This window comes from Enhydra lutris, unplaced genomic scaffold (genome assembly GCF_002288905.1).
Source record: "Enhydra lutris kenyoni isolate GAN:26980312 unplaced genomic scaffold, ASM228890v2 scaffoldscaffold13, whole genome shotgun sequence".
NCBI classification, from domain to species: domain Eukaryota; kingdom Metazoa; phylum Chordata; class Mammalia; order Carnivora; family Mustelidae; genus Enhydra; species Enhydra lutris.
Window position 1 is genome coordinate 48,532,112 of NW_019154097.1, and position 12,137 is coordinate 48,544,248.

The 12,137-nt window shown below is 57.3% G+C and overlaps 1 protein-coding gene across 1 annotated transcript; it reads right to left on the bottom strand.

Annotated features, from left to right (window-relative positions):
- Nucleotides 1–9,191: 9,191 nt before the first annotated feature.
- LOC111146259 (tripartite motif containing 56) lies at nt 9,192–11,767 on the bottom strand. The gene is made up of 2 exons (XM_022501734.1): nt 11,648–11,767; nt 9,192–11,533 (listed from the first exon to the last, which is right to left on the bottom strand). The coding sequence occupies exon 2, from the start codon at nt 11,530–11,532 to the stop codon at nt 9,217–9,219; it is 2,316 nt and encodes a 771-aa protein (XP_022357442.1). The 5' UTR covers nt 11,533; nt 11,648–11,767; the 3' UTR covers nt 9,192–9,216.
- Between the last annotated feature and the right edge of the window lie 370 nt (nt 11,768–12,137).

Here is a 12,137-nt window from a genome sequence, read left to right on the forward strand (position 1 = left end):
TGAGGGGTGAGGGTAGGAAGGAACGATGAATTTGGACATCTTTGTGCCAGGCGCTGGCTGGGGCGCATTTACATTCTGTATCTCATTTCTTCATGTGGGGGCCCCACGACATCTCACTGCATCCGTTATACAAATGAGGAAACAGGGTCCAGAGAGGCTAAAAAAAAACCTATGGGGGGGTGGGAGATGGGTGGCGGCGCCTGGCTGGCTCGAGCAGTTAAATGTGAGCTCAGGTCATGATCCTGGGGTCCTGGGATCGAGCCCCATGTTGGGCTCCCTGCTCAGTGGGGAGTCTGCTTCTCCCTCTCCCTCTGCCCCGCCCCTCTCATCTTCTCTCTGTCTTTCTCAAATGAATGAATGGAATCTTAAAAAAAAAAAAAAAGGAAGAAAGAAAACTATGCAGGGGTCACCCATTAATGAGCGCTAGAGCTGGGGTGAATTGTGGCTCTCATCATCCTGAATCCCTTTCTTGGAGGAAAGGAGGAAGGACCCCAAGGGGAGGCATAAAACATCCTGTGGTAGGAGAGGGGCTTCTGGGTGGAGAGGTGGACTGGTCTCAGAGGTGCTCCTGGAGGGCTCTGCTCCTTGCCGCCCCCCGCCCCCCGCACTTGCCCTTGAGGGGTCGATTGGGCAGCTGTGGTCCTCGACTGAGGGTTTAATGATAGAAAATGAGCTTCAGGGAAATTCCAGACTTGATTCTTTGATGAGGCTCAAGCTGGCACGGAGCCTGCCTGGGAACACCCTTCCAGCAAGCCTCCCCCCCTTCATGTGTTTACAACCCCCTCTCTCCCGCAAACACCAGCGAGGATGCTCGGCTCCAGCCACATGCAGAAACCCATATGTGAGGCGTGGTCCTGCTCTCTAACATCTGGACTCAGATTCTCCCCAACAACCTCCGATCCAGCTTCCGCCTCCCCGGCTGACCCACTTGGCGATGTTGCTCAGACGCCCCAGCCTCTTTCCCTTCCTCTCCCACTGCCTCCCTGAGCCCCTGGATGGTGACACAGGCACTGTGTCTCCCTGAGCATGGACGTGTGTGTCCTCAGGTCTCTGCAGGCTTCCTGCCCCTCCTGATGTTCCTGGGTCTCCGGGGAGCAAGGAGCTGAGCAGAGGCCAACGCCAGCGGCCAGCTCTCCATCACTCCCCCAGGGAGGCGCTGTCCTCAGGGCCTTCCAGGAAAGCCCACCCCGCTTCCTCCATTCCTTCTGGTTGATGCTTTTCTTTATCACTCTTCTACCGACTTCCCCCATCACCCCGTCCCACCCCTAAAAGATATCTCTGCCCTGAAGCACAGCATTTCCTCAGCTTCCAGACTCTTCCTGGCAGGAGAACCACAGAGGCCTGGGGGCAGAGAAGGGGACTGTGGGATGAGGCAGGAGGTGAGGGGTCTGGCTCCCCCTGTCTGGGCCCTGCAGAGCCGTCCCGGGTGAGGAGACAGTGCCTGGGAGTGCTGGAACTCTGGAGTACGCAGGGGCCTCCCTGCATTCTAGCTCAGTTCCCAGCAGTAGGAAACCCACAGAAACTGATCTGGGGGTGGGGGGTTCTGCCTCCCCTGAGCTTGGGGCTGGGAGCCTCCCACATGATCTCAGAGAGAGCAAGAGGGGAGGTGTTAGGGAGTGGGCTATGGAAACAGCCCTGCCCATCTCTGTATGGCCTGGCTGGCTCGAGTTTCCCTAGTCCCCTTCTCTGCCCTCAGGAGGTCTGTGTGTTTCTGCCAGGAAAAGCCTGGAAGCTGGAGTGATGCATCTCAGGGCAGAAATATCTTTTGGGGGTGGGACAGGGTGATGGGGGAAGTCAGTAGGAAGAGTGATAGGGAAAAACATCAACCAAAAGGGTTAGATGAGCAGGGTGTGGCTTCCCTGGAAGGCCTTGTGGGCAGCGTCCCCCCAGGCCGGGGAGGGGATGATTGAGAGCTGACCCCAGACAAGCCACAGCTGGCCTTGGCCTCTGACCCAGGCCGTTGCCCAGCTCTCGGCGATCTTGTCCGTATTACATCATCTCCAACCTCAACTTCCCCATCTTTGAACCAGGGATGATAGTAATAGCTACCTCCTAGAACATTTGAGGGCACTAAATGAGGTCATACATGCAAAATGCAAAGCAGGTAGGAAGGGACCCAGCTCAGAGGAAACGCTCAAAAGGTAGCGTTCATTCATTCATCCATTATTCAGGATCTACTATATCCCAGTCACTGTACTATGGGCTTGGATAGAACAGCGCACAAAACAGGCAAAATGCCCTGTCCTCCTAGGGCTTGCATCCTTCCCAGGGCGGCCACTGGAGAGGAAAACAAGCAGTCAGTCACCAGGATAAGCGATGAAATGAACCAGTCCTGTAGAAGTTGGAAGGACTGGAGGGGGGGAAGAAAAAGGACAGTAGAGTGGGGTTACTTTTCCCCCAGAATTTGGGTAACTTCGCTCTTATGCATGCCCCTCCCTTCTAAGGAGGAGGGATAAACCTCTTTAGCCCCAGGGCCCTGCGGGCTGTGGTGTCTGCTGCTCCTCCCGCCACTGCGTCCCAAGTGGGGAACAGTGACTAGTTTCCAGCCCTGATTCGCTCCTTTGTTCTTTCACCCAATAAATATTTACCGAACACCGGATCGCGGAATGCTGCGTGTGAATCAGGACTTCTTGTCCCGGGGAGGAGAGGGCTGCGTGTGAGTAATCAAGGTGAGAATGTGATCGGGGTCGCTGGCAGGGACAAGTGGGTCTGTGTGTCCTGCGTGGCGCCCTACAGCCTCTGTGTCCCACCCCCGCCACTGGATTCGGGGGGGCTGTTCCATCTTGCCTTGCTTTGGCTGTTTTCTGCCAAAACGGGGTAGGGACGGTCTGTCCCTACCTTAGTGTTAAGGGGAGACGGTTCTCTGTGTCTGAGGGGAAGAGACATTTTCTGAGTTGACCCTTGAGCAAAATCAAGGCCAGAGAGCCCCATTCCCCTGCCCTCAGCAGTGAGGAAGAATGCTGTGACCATCTGTCCAGTCGTGTGCCCAGCCTGGGCCACGTGCCCATCTCCCTGCCCCTACAGTGAGGTCTCTGCAGCCCTTAGAGGGAGGCTGGCCTCACCCCAGTAGCACAGTGCAGGGGAGAGACGCCCCTAGCATCTGTGACCGTGGCATCCTGCTGCAGACCCCAAGGCCAGGAGGGAAAGGGGACAGCCCCACGATCTCTGGGGCTGCTCTCTCAACAGCAGACTAGGAGAAACCCAGGTCTGAGGGAGGAGACTCGGCCGCATGGTTAGGAACCCCAGGCCGTGTGTGTGTCTGACCACAGAGGCAGACGCTCCGCCTTGGGGTCTGGAGCTGGGAACAGGCCGTTCTCCCCACAGTCAGCGCTCACATGGACTGTGGCTGTGTCTCCTGCGCCCGGCCCCCTCAGCTGCTGAGTCACGCTCCCCGGGGTTCAGAGAGGCGCCGGTCCAAAGCCCGGGCTGAGTCATTCGATGATGAATTGTGGAATTCTTACTCGGGCTGTCACCGCAGCAGTGGTGGGCCCTGACCGCCACCCCTGACTTCCCCACCAAGCCGCTCAAAACATTCTCGGTTCTCTTTTCTTCTCCGTCTTGCCTCCACCCCCAGCCCGGCGTCCTGTCCCCACCCCCGCCGGTCAGCACTAGACGGTGGGATGCTCAGAAGCATCTCTGAGTTTCCCTTCCTGTGTCTAGATTCCAGACCTATTATAGGGACAAGGGTCTGGTCTGTGAGCTTAGCAAAGAACCTCTCATCTCCTTCCATTCCGCTGTCATTGATGGGTGCAGGAAGAGGGACACGGGCTTGGGAGTCAGAGCTGGTTGGAGTCAGAATCCCGGCCTGTTTGTCACAAGCAAGAATCCCCACCTTCGGGGTCCCTGTCCAATCACGTTAATGATGTCTGCTTTGTAGGAGCTGAGGCTTCTGGAGGCCAATGGGGAGGAAGCACAGGTAGACGGGCGCTCCGTAACTGCTATTCTGTCTTCCATGGGGAGGCCTGAGGTTGTGCGGGTGAAGCGCCTTCCCCTCCTGGCTCGGCACAGCTGGTGACAAGGCGGCAGGAGTTCCTCGAGGGCCTCCGGAGACACGGTCAGAGGGGTTGGGTTGGCCGGTGGGCAGACATCCCTAGAGCCCCGATACCTCCCAGCCCCGTAGGGCCCACCCTGCGTGCTAGAAGGTGCCCAGAGCTGCCTGTTTGGTTTCTCCAAACCAGAAAACAAGCAGAGACCAGTGGTAGGCGGACACAGCCACCCTGACCTGGGCCCCTTGCCCGCCTCCCCCCACCCCACCCCTTCACGTGATCATATCCCACCTGAGTGTGCCCACATGCAGTCCCGCCGAGCCAGGTCACCTGCTGGCTCCCACCAGGGGTCAGCCTGGAAGATCTGTTCATGTCTCTGCCCAGAGGGCCCCCTCCCTCTATAGGCAGGAGTGGCGGGGAGTAAGAGGGGACCACACACAGTACTGTGGCTGTCACCCTGCTCCTGCAGTGTCCCCCAAGGACGGTGTGTTGGCATCTCTGGAGCTATAGCAGGGGCAATCATGACATCTGGGGCCTTTTGCCCTCCGGGTTCTGGTGTTGACTGTTCCCCATGGCCATGAATCCATCTGAGAGAAGGTTCACGTTTTTTTTTTTCAAAAGAATTTATTAAGAAACAGAATAAAGATAGGAAGTACACAAAGGAATGAAAGCGTCCCACGTAGACTCTTCAGCCCATGGCAACTAAGACAAATCTGCTGGGCTGACACCATGGGTACCGAGGTCCCAATTCTGTTTTCAAACCCATCTCTCTTCGCTGCTAAGCCAACCAGTTCAGACTCTCTGGAGACAAGTCAGGTTGCTTCCCAAATCTCCCCAAAGCTCCTTCCTAATCGCCGCTTTATATACAGGCCCTTCTCTACTGGGTCCCGAAGGCTCCTCACCTGGGGCTTCAGGTGAGGTCCTGCCTTGACGCCCCCGTACCTACCCCACTCTCCTACCGAAGGCCATCCGTGGTCCCTGGAAAACCTATTTTTGCTCCTGTCCTGATCCATTTCATTAAACAATATTCACGAGCCAGCTGGGCAGGCCGGTTCTGCTATCTTCAGTCAAGCTACCTTTGTCCCTAAGCCTGCGTTTGAACTTGGTCCTTCTCTGCTAGGAACATCTTCCTAAGTATGTCCCGGCCGCTCTCTGCCCCAGCGAGTCCAAAATTGCTGTCCACGCCAAAGCAGACCTCTGTGCCCTGTCCAATCTCCCACTTCATTTGCAGGAGAGCCGTAGCCATCAGCTACCCTGCCACGGACAGATGGTCAAACACCTCACTCTTGGCACCCACCTATAGAATCCTGCCCAGCCCAGATCACCAACCTCACCGATTTCCTCGGAAGATTTCTGACTTCCCTCTCAGACCTCCACCTCTATCTCTGTAGCTTGTGTTAGAATGACATGGATTTATAGGTACAGTAATAACAAGATTACAATGTCAGGAGAGCTAGTCCCTCCCAAATTATATTTCCTCTAAATTATCAAAAGATCGGGCCATGCTTGCCATATTGAACTCTTCCTAAGTGTCTATGGTTATCAGTCCTTCCTTGGCACAGGCTGGGTCTCAGCTGGCTTTTAGGAACAGGACTGAGTCTTAGCAAGCTGGCCATTGGTCCCTTCTGCTCCTACAGTTACTGCTGTGTCTTACACATATGGCTTCTGCAAATAATTGCTACAAAGCAAAACAAAACACCTCCTCCAAAGGAGAAACAGGAAACAGCTCTACACGGACCTTCTCGAGCTCTGACCTCACCATACGTGCAACTTACACCCCTGTGCAGGCTTACGCCGATGGAAGAGTCCGTGTTAGGTCAGGACAGATCGGTTGAGCCTGTGCCTAACCCGTACCTCGGCCTTGAACTTCATGGTGCACAAAGCACTTCCCCGTGCTCCTCCCCCAGGACTCACGAACAACCCTGTGAGGTGGGCATGGGGCCTGTTGTGGTCCGCGTTTCACTAAGGTACTAACTGACGTTCAGGGAAGTTAGGAAGCTAGCCAAGATCACACAGCTATTTCATGAAGGAGTCTCCAGGTCTCTGTGACCTCATTCCCTTCCTTTATTAGACACAAAGACTATGGAAGAGGTTTTCTACTCCCTCTCTCTCTACCCGAACAGCATGCTTCTTTCACCAGTATAAGCACAACCTGGAAAGTTCCAAACACGAAATGGAATGATTGATCAAGTTAACGGTCATAGTCGAATGCGGGGGCTGTGTGTGTGCGTTGGGGGTGTGTGTGTATCTTTCAGGATGTTCCTGATTTCTTAACATCTGTAGTTTAACCAAGAACTTCCCTGTGGTGCCAAGTGGGATCCCCAGGTCACGGTTAAGGTGCTGGGGATTTTATCCCCCAAATTATGCACAATGCTGAACTTTCCTTCCGTTTCACCTTTTGCCAGTGTTTCCTCACTAAGGGGCAGTGTACCCCTGCCCCTTAGTGAGGAAAAGTTAGTACTTCTGACAGTCTTCCAATGCCAGGCCTCCCAGGATTCCTACAGCTTCCTGGAAAGTCACATGGTCCCCGCAGCTCTGACGCATCTGTGGGATACGCTCCTTGCAGCCAGGTGACTTTCCCACGGTTCCCATGCCACTCTGCAAAACAGTTTTTCTAACCTGAAGGTATACGATCTCCCAGAGCCTATGACTCACTGGGTCCCCCTTCACAGACAAGCAAGACACCCCAGTCTCATCTCTTTTGTGACCCAGCTGGGCCACCCCCTAGGAGGCAGATGGTGGCCTGTGTCCACAGTGTCCCCTACCAGAGATTTCCCACGAGCCAAGGTTTTGGACAACTTGGTTGGCCCGGGCTTAGACATCTGAGGTGGGAAACCTCTGGAAAGAGTCTTCCCACTCTCCTGTGCTTCTTCTAGCTATTAATTCATTTCACAGACGTTCAATGAGCACCTGCTATGAGCCATCACTATGCTCTCTGCAAATAGAACTGCAAAGAGGAGAAGACACTGTCCCTGCCCCACCCCCACACAACAACCCGATTACTAGTTGGTCCCCTAGAAACGCCACTCACTCTGAATTAGTGGGCGAACTCAACAGCACCTTCCCTTGCCTTGTGCACACCCCACAATGATCTGATCACGCCGGAGGACTCCCCAACCTCTGCATACCTCCCCCGGGCAGGTTCCTCGGTCAGTCACCAAACGGGTCTCTGCTCCGATGGCCCTTCCTCCCTGCTGGGACTCCGGCCAGCTGGGAATTCTCCTCTCCTCTCCGCCTCTTCCTTCCACCTTCCACCGGCCACCGGCCAGTCTCGTTTGTGCTGATACATTCATTTGCAAACCCAGTAGATCTTCTCAAATATCATCTATAGAGGTTATGCTTTCGAAGTAAATATTCAAGCCTATGTGTTATTTGATGGTCAGTTATAACAATAGAAATGTGCATATATGGGTAACAGCACGCAAGGACCAGAACCCAGTGTCCCAAATCACTATTTACAAATGTTGAATCTATTTCCACTCAATAACTGTTCAGATGTACTTTCACCTTGTTCCTGCCATTACGTGATCATAATTCCAAATTCTCTCTCTCTCCCTACTTGGCTATGACTGCATCACACAGCACTATGTTCTTCAGAATAGTTTTCATAGTTGTCATATGTGAAGGCAACAGCTCATGGTCCTAACAGACCACAGTCTTCTTGGCTGTCCCCCACAGTCGAGCAGTTTCCAGCCAATGACTTGACATAGAAGTGGCCACAAATATCTCTGTGCAAATACTTTCTTTCTTTTGAATTATTTTCCCAGAACGTATTCCCTAAAGTGAGATAACTTAGTCTTATCGTCATTTCTTTCTACCTTGGTCGAGTATTACCAAGCGGCTCTCCAAAACGCGTCTCTCCATCGCGCCGGGAGTCTATCACTCCACGACATAATTTTTCAATGTATTTTTGGCGAATGCGAGGGGTTGACTTTATTTGCTAGCTTCGTGGCGCTGGCCTGCGTGCGTTTCCTCCTGGGTGCCGTGCCAGCCCGTTTGGTCTTTGGAACCAAGTACATCTCTCGCTCACTGTTTCTATTGGAGGCTCAGCTCTTACTCAGCCCAGTTCTACATAGTTTCCTCCTCTTAACTGGCCTCCCTTTCATTTTTCATTACTCTTTGCCATGCAAACGTTTGAAATTTTTATGTAATTGAATTTGTCTGCTTGAACTTGATGATTTCCCGTATCCCTTCAATGAACAAGCAATGACCTCTCCAGAAAAGGGGTTTCTTTCCCCCACTCTGAATGCCCTGCACTTTCCCTCTGGACTTGCCCAAAATCCCTCTTGTTCTCATGAACATTCCATCATCCATGATCCCTACATTAAATTCCCTTTGCTAATCTCGTGACAGCCCCTGGCTCGACACATCCACCTGGGTTCTGGCGCTGCCCTGTCCCATGCAGAATCCTCCCCTGTGGATTTCATTCCTCCGCCCGGCCCGGCCCTACTGCTGACTTCTCAAGTTTTCCAGCTGTTTTTTTGGCCCCACAGTCCCACACCTGGCCTCCAGGGTTCGGGGGAGGCTGTTCTCAGCAATAATGGTGCATCTGAGGGCACATCCCTTCCCCTCAAGTTCAGCCCAACGAAGGCCAGATTTTTTCTGTACTTAGCTGGGGGCCACTCTGACCCAAGGATCTCTACTTCCTGGCTGCAGCTGTGTCAAAATCCCTGGCCTCTTGTGATCTGGCCTGTCCCCCTGTTATAGTCTCAGGGGAAGCTGGGTTCTCAGCTCTCTTCCAGAATCTGGCACATGCCTGACATCCTCTGAGCCTTTCTTGGCTCGGAGGAGTCCTTCTGCCAGCTCACCCCCCTCAAACCCCAACACACACAGACTCTCCCCGGGCCATTCCATGAGGAATGGTCTCAAAGAATGCAAATCAGCACAAGCTTACAAATTTCAGAAACCTGTGGTGGAGGCAGACAGGCCCCCCCACAAAAAGCAGGAGGCACAGCTAGCTCCTGGCGCACCCCCCGGCCCCTGGCGCACCCCCCCACCCCTGTTTCTGAGAGTCGTGGTCACACCACCGCCCTTGGTCCCATCCCTGCACACCCGAAGACGGATTAGCAGTTTGGCACGTTTGGCACGTCACAGTGAAAGGTTGCTAGCCCCTGCCCTCCGGAAAAATGCCCTCTGCCACCACATCCCAGGCAGTCTCGCCTCCCTCACCCCTCCCCACAGTCCTCCCCCCACCCCTCCCCCACCCCAGTCCCTCCCCAGTCCTAGCCCTTTAACTATCAGGAGGGCGGACCCGAAAGACGTGGATGGTCCCATTACTGAGGGACACAACCAGGTGCCTGCCATCCACCATGGTGGTCACCCTGGGCTTTTCCAGGCCGTGATAGGCCGTCAGGAAGTCGCCGAGCAGTGACCCCTTCGGATCCAGGATCACCACTTTGTTGACCTCGCGAAGGGTCAGAAAGATGTAGCCCTTCTTATCCACGGACACAGAGCCTGGCTGGCAGCCGTGCAGGCCCGGCCCCCGGTACTCCCCGATCACCTGACCCAGCCCGTCACAGACCACCACGCTGTTCTGCTGCCAGTCGGACCCCACAAAATTGCCCTGGGGGCTGGTGGTCAGGAACACCAGAGCCCGCAGGCCCCTGTTGGCCTTGCCCCCCGGGATAAACCGGGTGGCCAGGCTGCCTTCCATGTTGTACACCTCCACGTGGCCCGACACGCTGACGGCCACCCGGTCCCCGCTCGGCATCGCGGCCACGGCGTGGCTGGCCTGGGAGAGGCTCAGGGCCCGCCGCCACTGCACCTCGCCGTCGGGGCTGATGAGGTAGAGACGCGCGCCGGCCGAGAAGGCCACTGCCCCCTGCAGGGCGGCCACGCTGCACGGGGAGCAGCCCTCAGGGACGGGCACCGCGCCCCTGTAGTCACCACTGAGGGAGAAGCGCTTCAGTGCCCTGTTCTGCTCATCGGCCACCAGGATCTCCCGGGGGCCGAAGGGACAGAGCCCGGTGATCCGAGGAGACCGCTTATCTCCAGGCATGCGTGTGGGGAAGCTGCAGGAAAAAATGGGCCTGGGAAGGAGGCCGGAGCCCTCCAGGTTTAGCCCAGGGGCTGGGCTGGGCTCCCGGGAAATGGACTTGAGCCTGCCTTTGAACTTCCTCTTCTTGTTGGATCTGCTGCCCCTCGGGGTCTGGGCTCCTTCGTCTTCTAGGGGTGTCTGGGCTCTGCCCTCTTTTGGGGTCTGGGCTCCATCTTCCTGGGGCGTCTTGGCTCTCTCCTCCTTCGGGGTCTGGGCTCCCTCTTCCTGGGGTGTCTGGGCTCTGTTCTCCTTTGGGGTGTAAGCGCCATCCCTGCTCTGGGGCTGGATTCCACCTTGTCTCTCCGACTTGGCTCCCCCCTCTCTCTGGCTCTGAGCTTCATCCCCTCCCTGGCCTCCAGCTTCGTCTTTCCCATTGTCCTTCTGGGGCTGCTGCTCCTCAAAGCAGAGCCGTAGCAGGTGGCAGTTCTTGTCCAGGAGCCCAGGATGGAGCTCCAGCCGGGGCAGCAGGCAGGGGGCCGGCCCAGGCATCCAGGGGCAGCCCTGCAGCTGTCGGAGCCTCTGGGCAATCGCCCCTTCCAGCGAGAGGATCTCAGCCTCGCGGCCCAGGCTGAGCACCCGTCGGGCGAAGGCGGCCGCCGCCCTGGCCACCTGCTCCCGGCCCTCCAGCTCCCCCAGTCTCTCCCGAGCGGCCTCCTCCGCAGCCTCCACGTGGGCCCGTAGCTGCCCCAGCACCTCTTGCTTCTGGGCCAGGAGGGCCCGGAGCACCCCCTCGGCCACCTCCTCCACCTGGGTCCCCACCCTAGCCGCCCGCTCCCGCAGCCGGGCCAAGGCTTCCTTTTCCACCATCCGGGCGGACTCGAGCTCCGCCAGGTTGTTGTCCACACCCGCCAGCAGCTCCTCCAGGCCGGGCTTCCGGGCGCGCACGGCCTCGGCCAGGGGTAGGCAGGGGTGGTCCAGGTGGGGGTCCAGGCGGCACTCGCGGCACAGCAGCTGGGAGCAGGGCTGGCACAGGAAGCGCAGGGCTTCCCCAGGATGCTGGGGGCACTGGGCCGCCTGGCGCTCCCGGGCCTCCTCGTCGTACCAGCCTGCCCTGTAGCCCACCAGGTCCACCACCCGGTGGGTGTGGGTCTGCCGGGTGCAACGGTGGCCGTCGGCACACGCCTGGCATAGGTCATCCGCACAGTCCAAGCACCGGGCCGTGGCCGGCCCCCCGGTGCCGGCCCCCCCCATCAGGGGACACAGCGCACAGGCAGGCTTCCCCGCGCGCAGGTCTCCGCCAGCCCGGGCCCTCACCAGATCCAAGAGCCCGTTGACGAAGAAGTTGGTCTTGAAGGCGGCCACACCCGCAGGCGGCACAGGCACGGTCTCCCGGCACTCAGGGCAGCGCAGGTGGCCGCCATCGGCCAGCTGGGCCAGGCAGTCCTGGCAGTAGGTGTGCAGGCAGGGCAATGTCTTGGGGGCGCGAAGCTGCTCCAGGCATATTTTACAGGCCAGGAAATCGCTGCTCAGGGCTTCCAGGAGGGAGGGTGAGGCCCCCTGGGAAACCATGCTGCAAGGGAGGGCTCAGGGTCAGAGGGCAGAGGCTGCCTCCGCGGTCCCTCCAGCCTACCCTTCTGCCTCCCCCTCAAACATCCTCAAACCCTGCCAGGTCTGGGGGTCTCACCTGAATGGCCAGGAAATCTTCTGGTCTCCCAGGGCGTGTGGCCACTTGCTTTTGAGCTAAGCAGTCGGAGATACGCAGGAGGAACCACCTGCTCGCCTGGTGCCTAGGGCCGTGAGAAATGAGACCAGGAAGCCCAGCCTGGGGGAACAACCAGGGTAATGCTCAGCACTGGGCGGACAGGCCTGGAGCAAGTGTCACCCAAGCCCCCCCACCCCCACCCCGTGTGCAGAGTGCTGAGGTCCAGCGGGGGGCTGGGGCTGGGGTGGGGGCAGGCAGAGAAGGGACACAGGGAGGGTCCCGGTGGGCAGAGTCACCTTGACTCCTGGCAGCTGGGGCAGGATAAGGGGCCCCAGTTCTTGCAGCCCCACACACCGGTCTTCTAGACCCAGGGAGCATCATCAGGGGCTGTGGGGGCCCCATTTCCTGCCAGACTAACTTGGTAGGGGTTCTGGAGCAGAAGGAAGGAAGGCTGTGGGGAGGGGGCTGCCCT

Coding starts and splice junctions, on each gene's coding strand:
- LOC111146259 (XM_022501734.1), bottom strand. CDS start 11,532: ATGGTTTCCCAGGGGGCCTCACCCTCCCTCCTGGAAGCCCTGAGCAGC.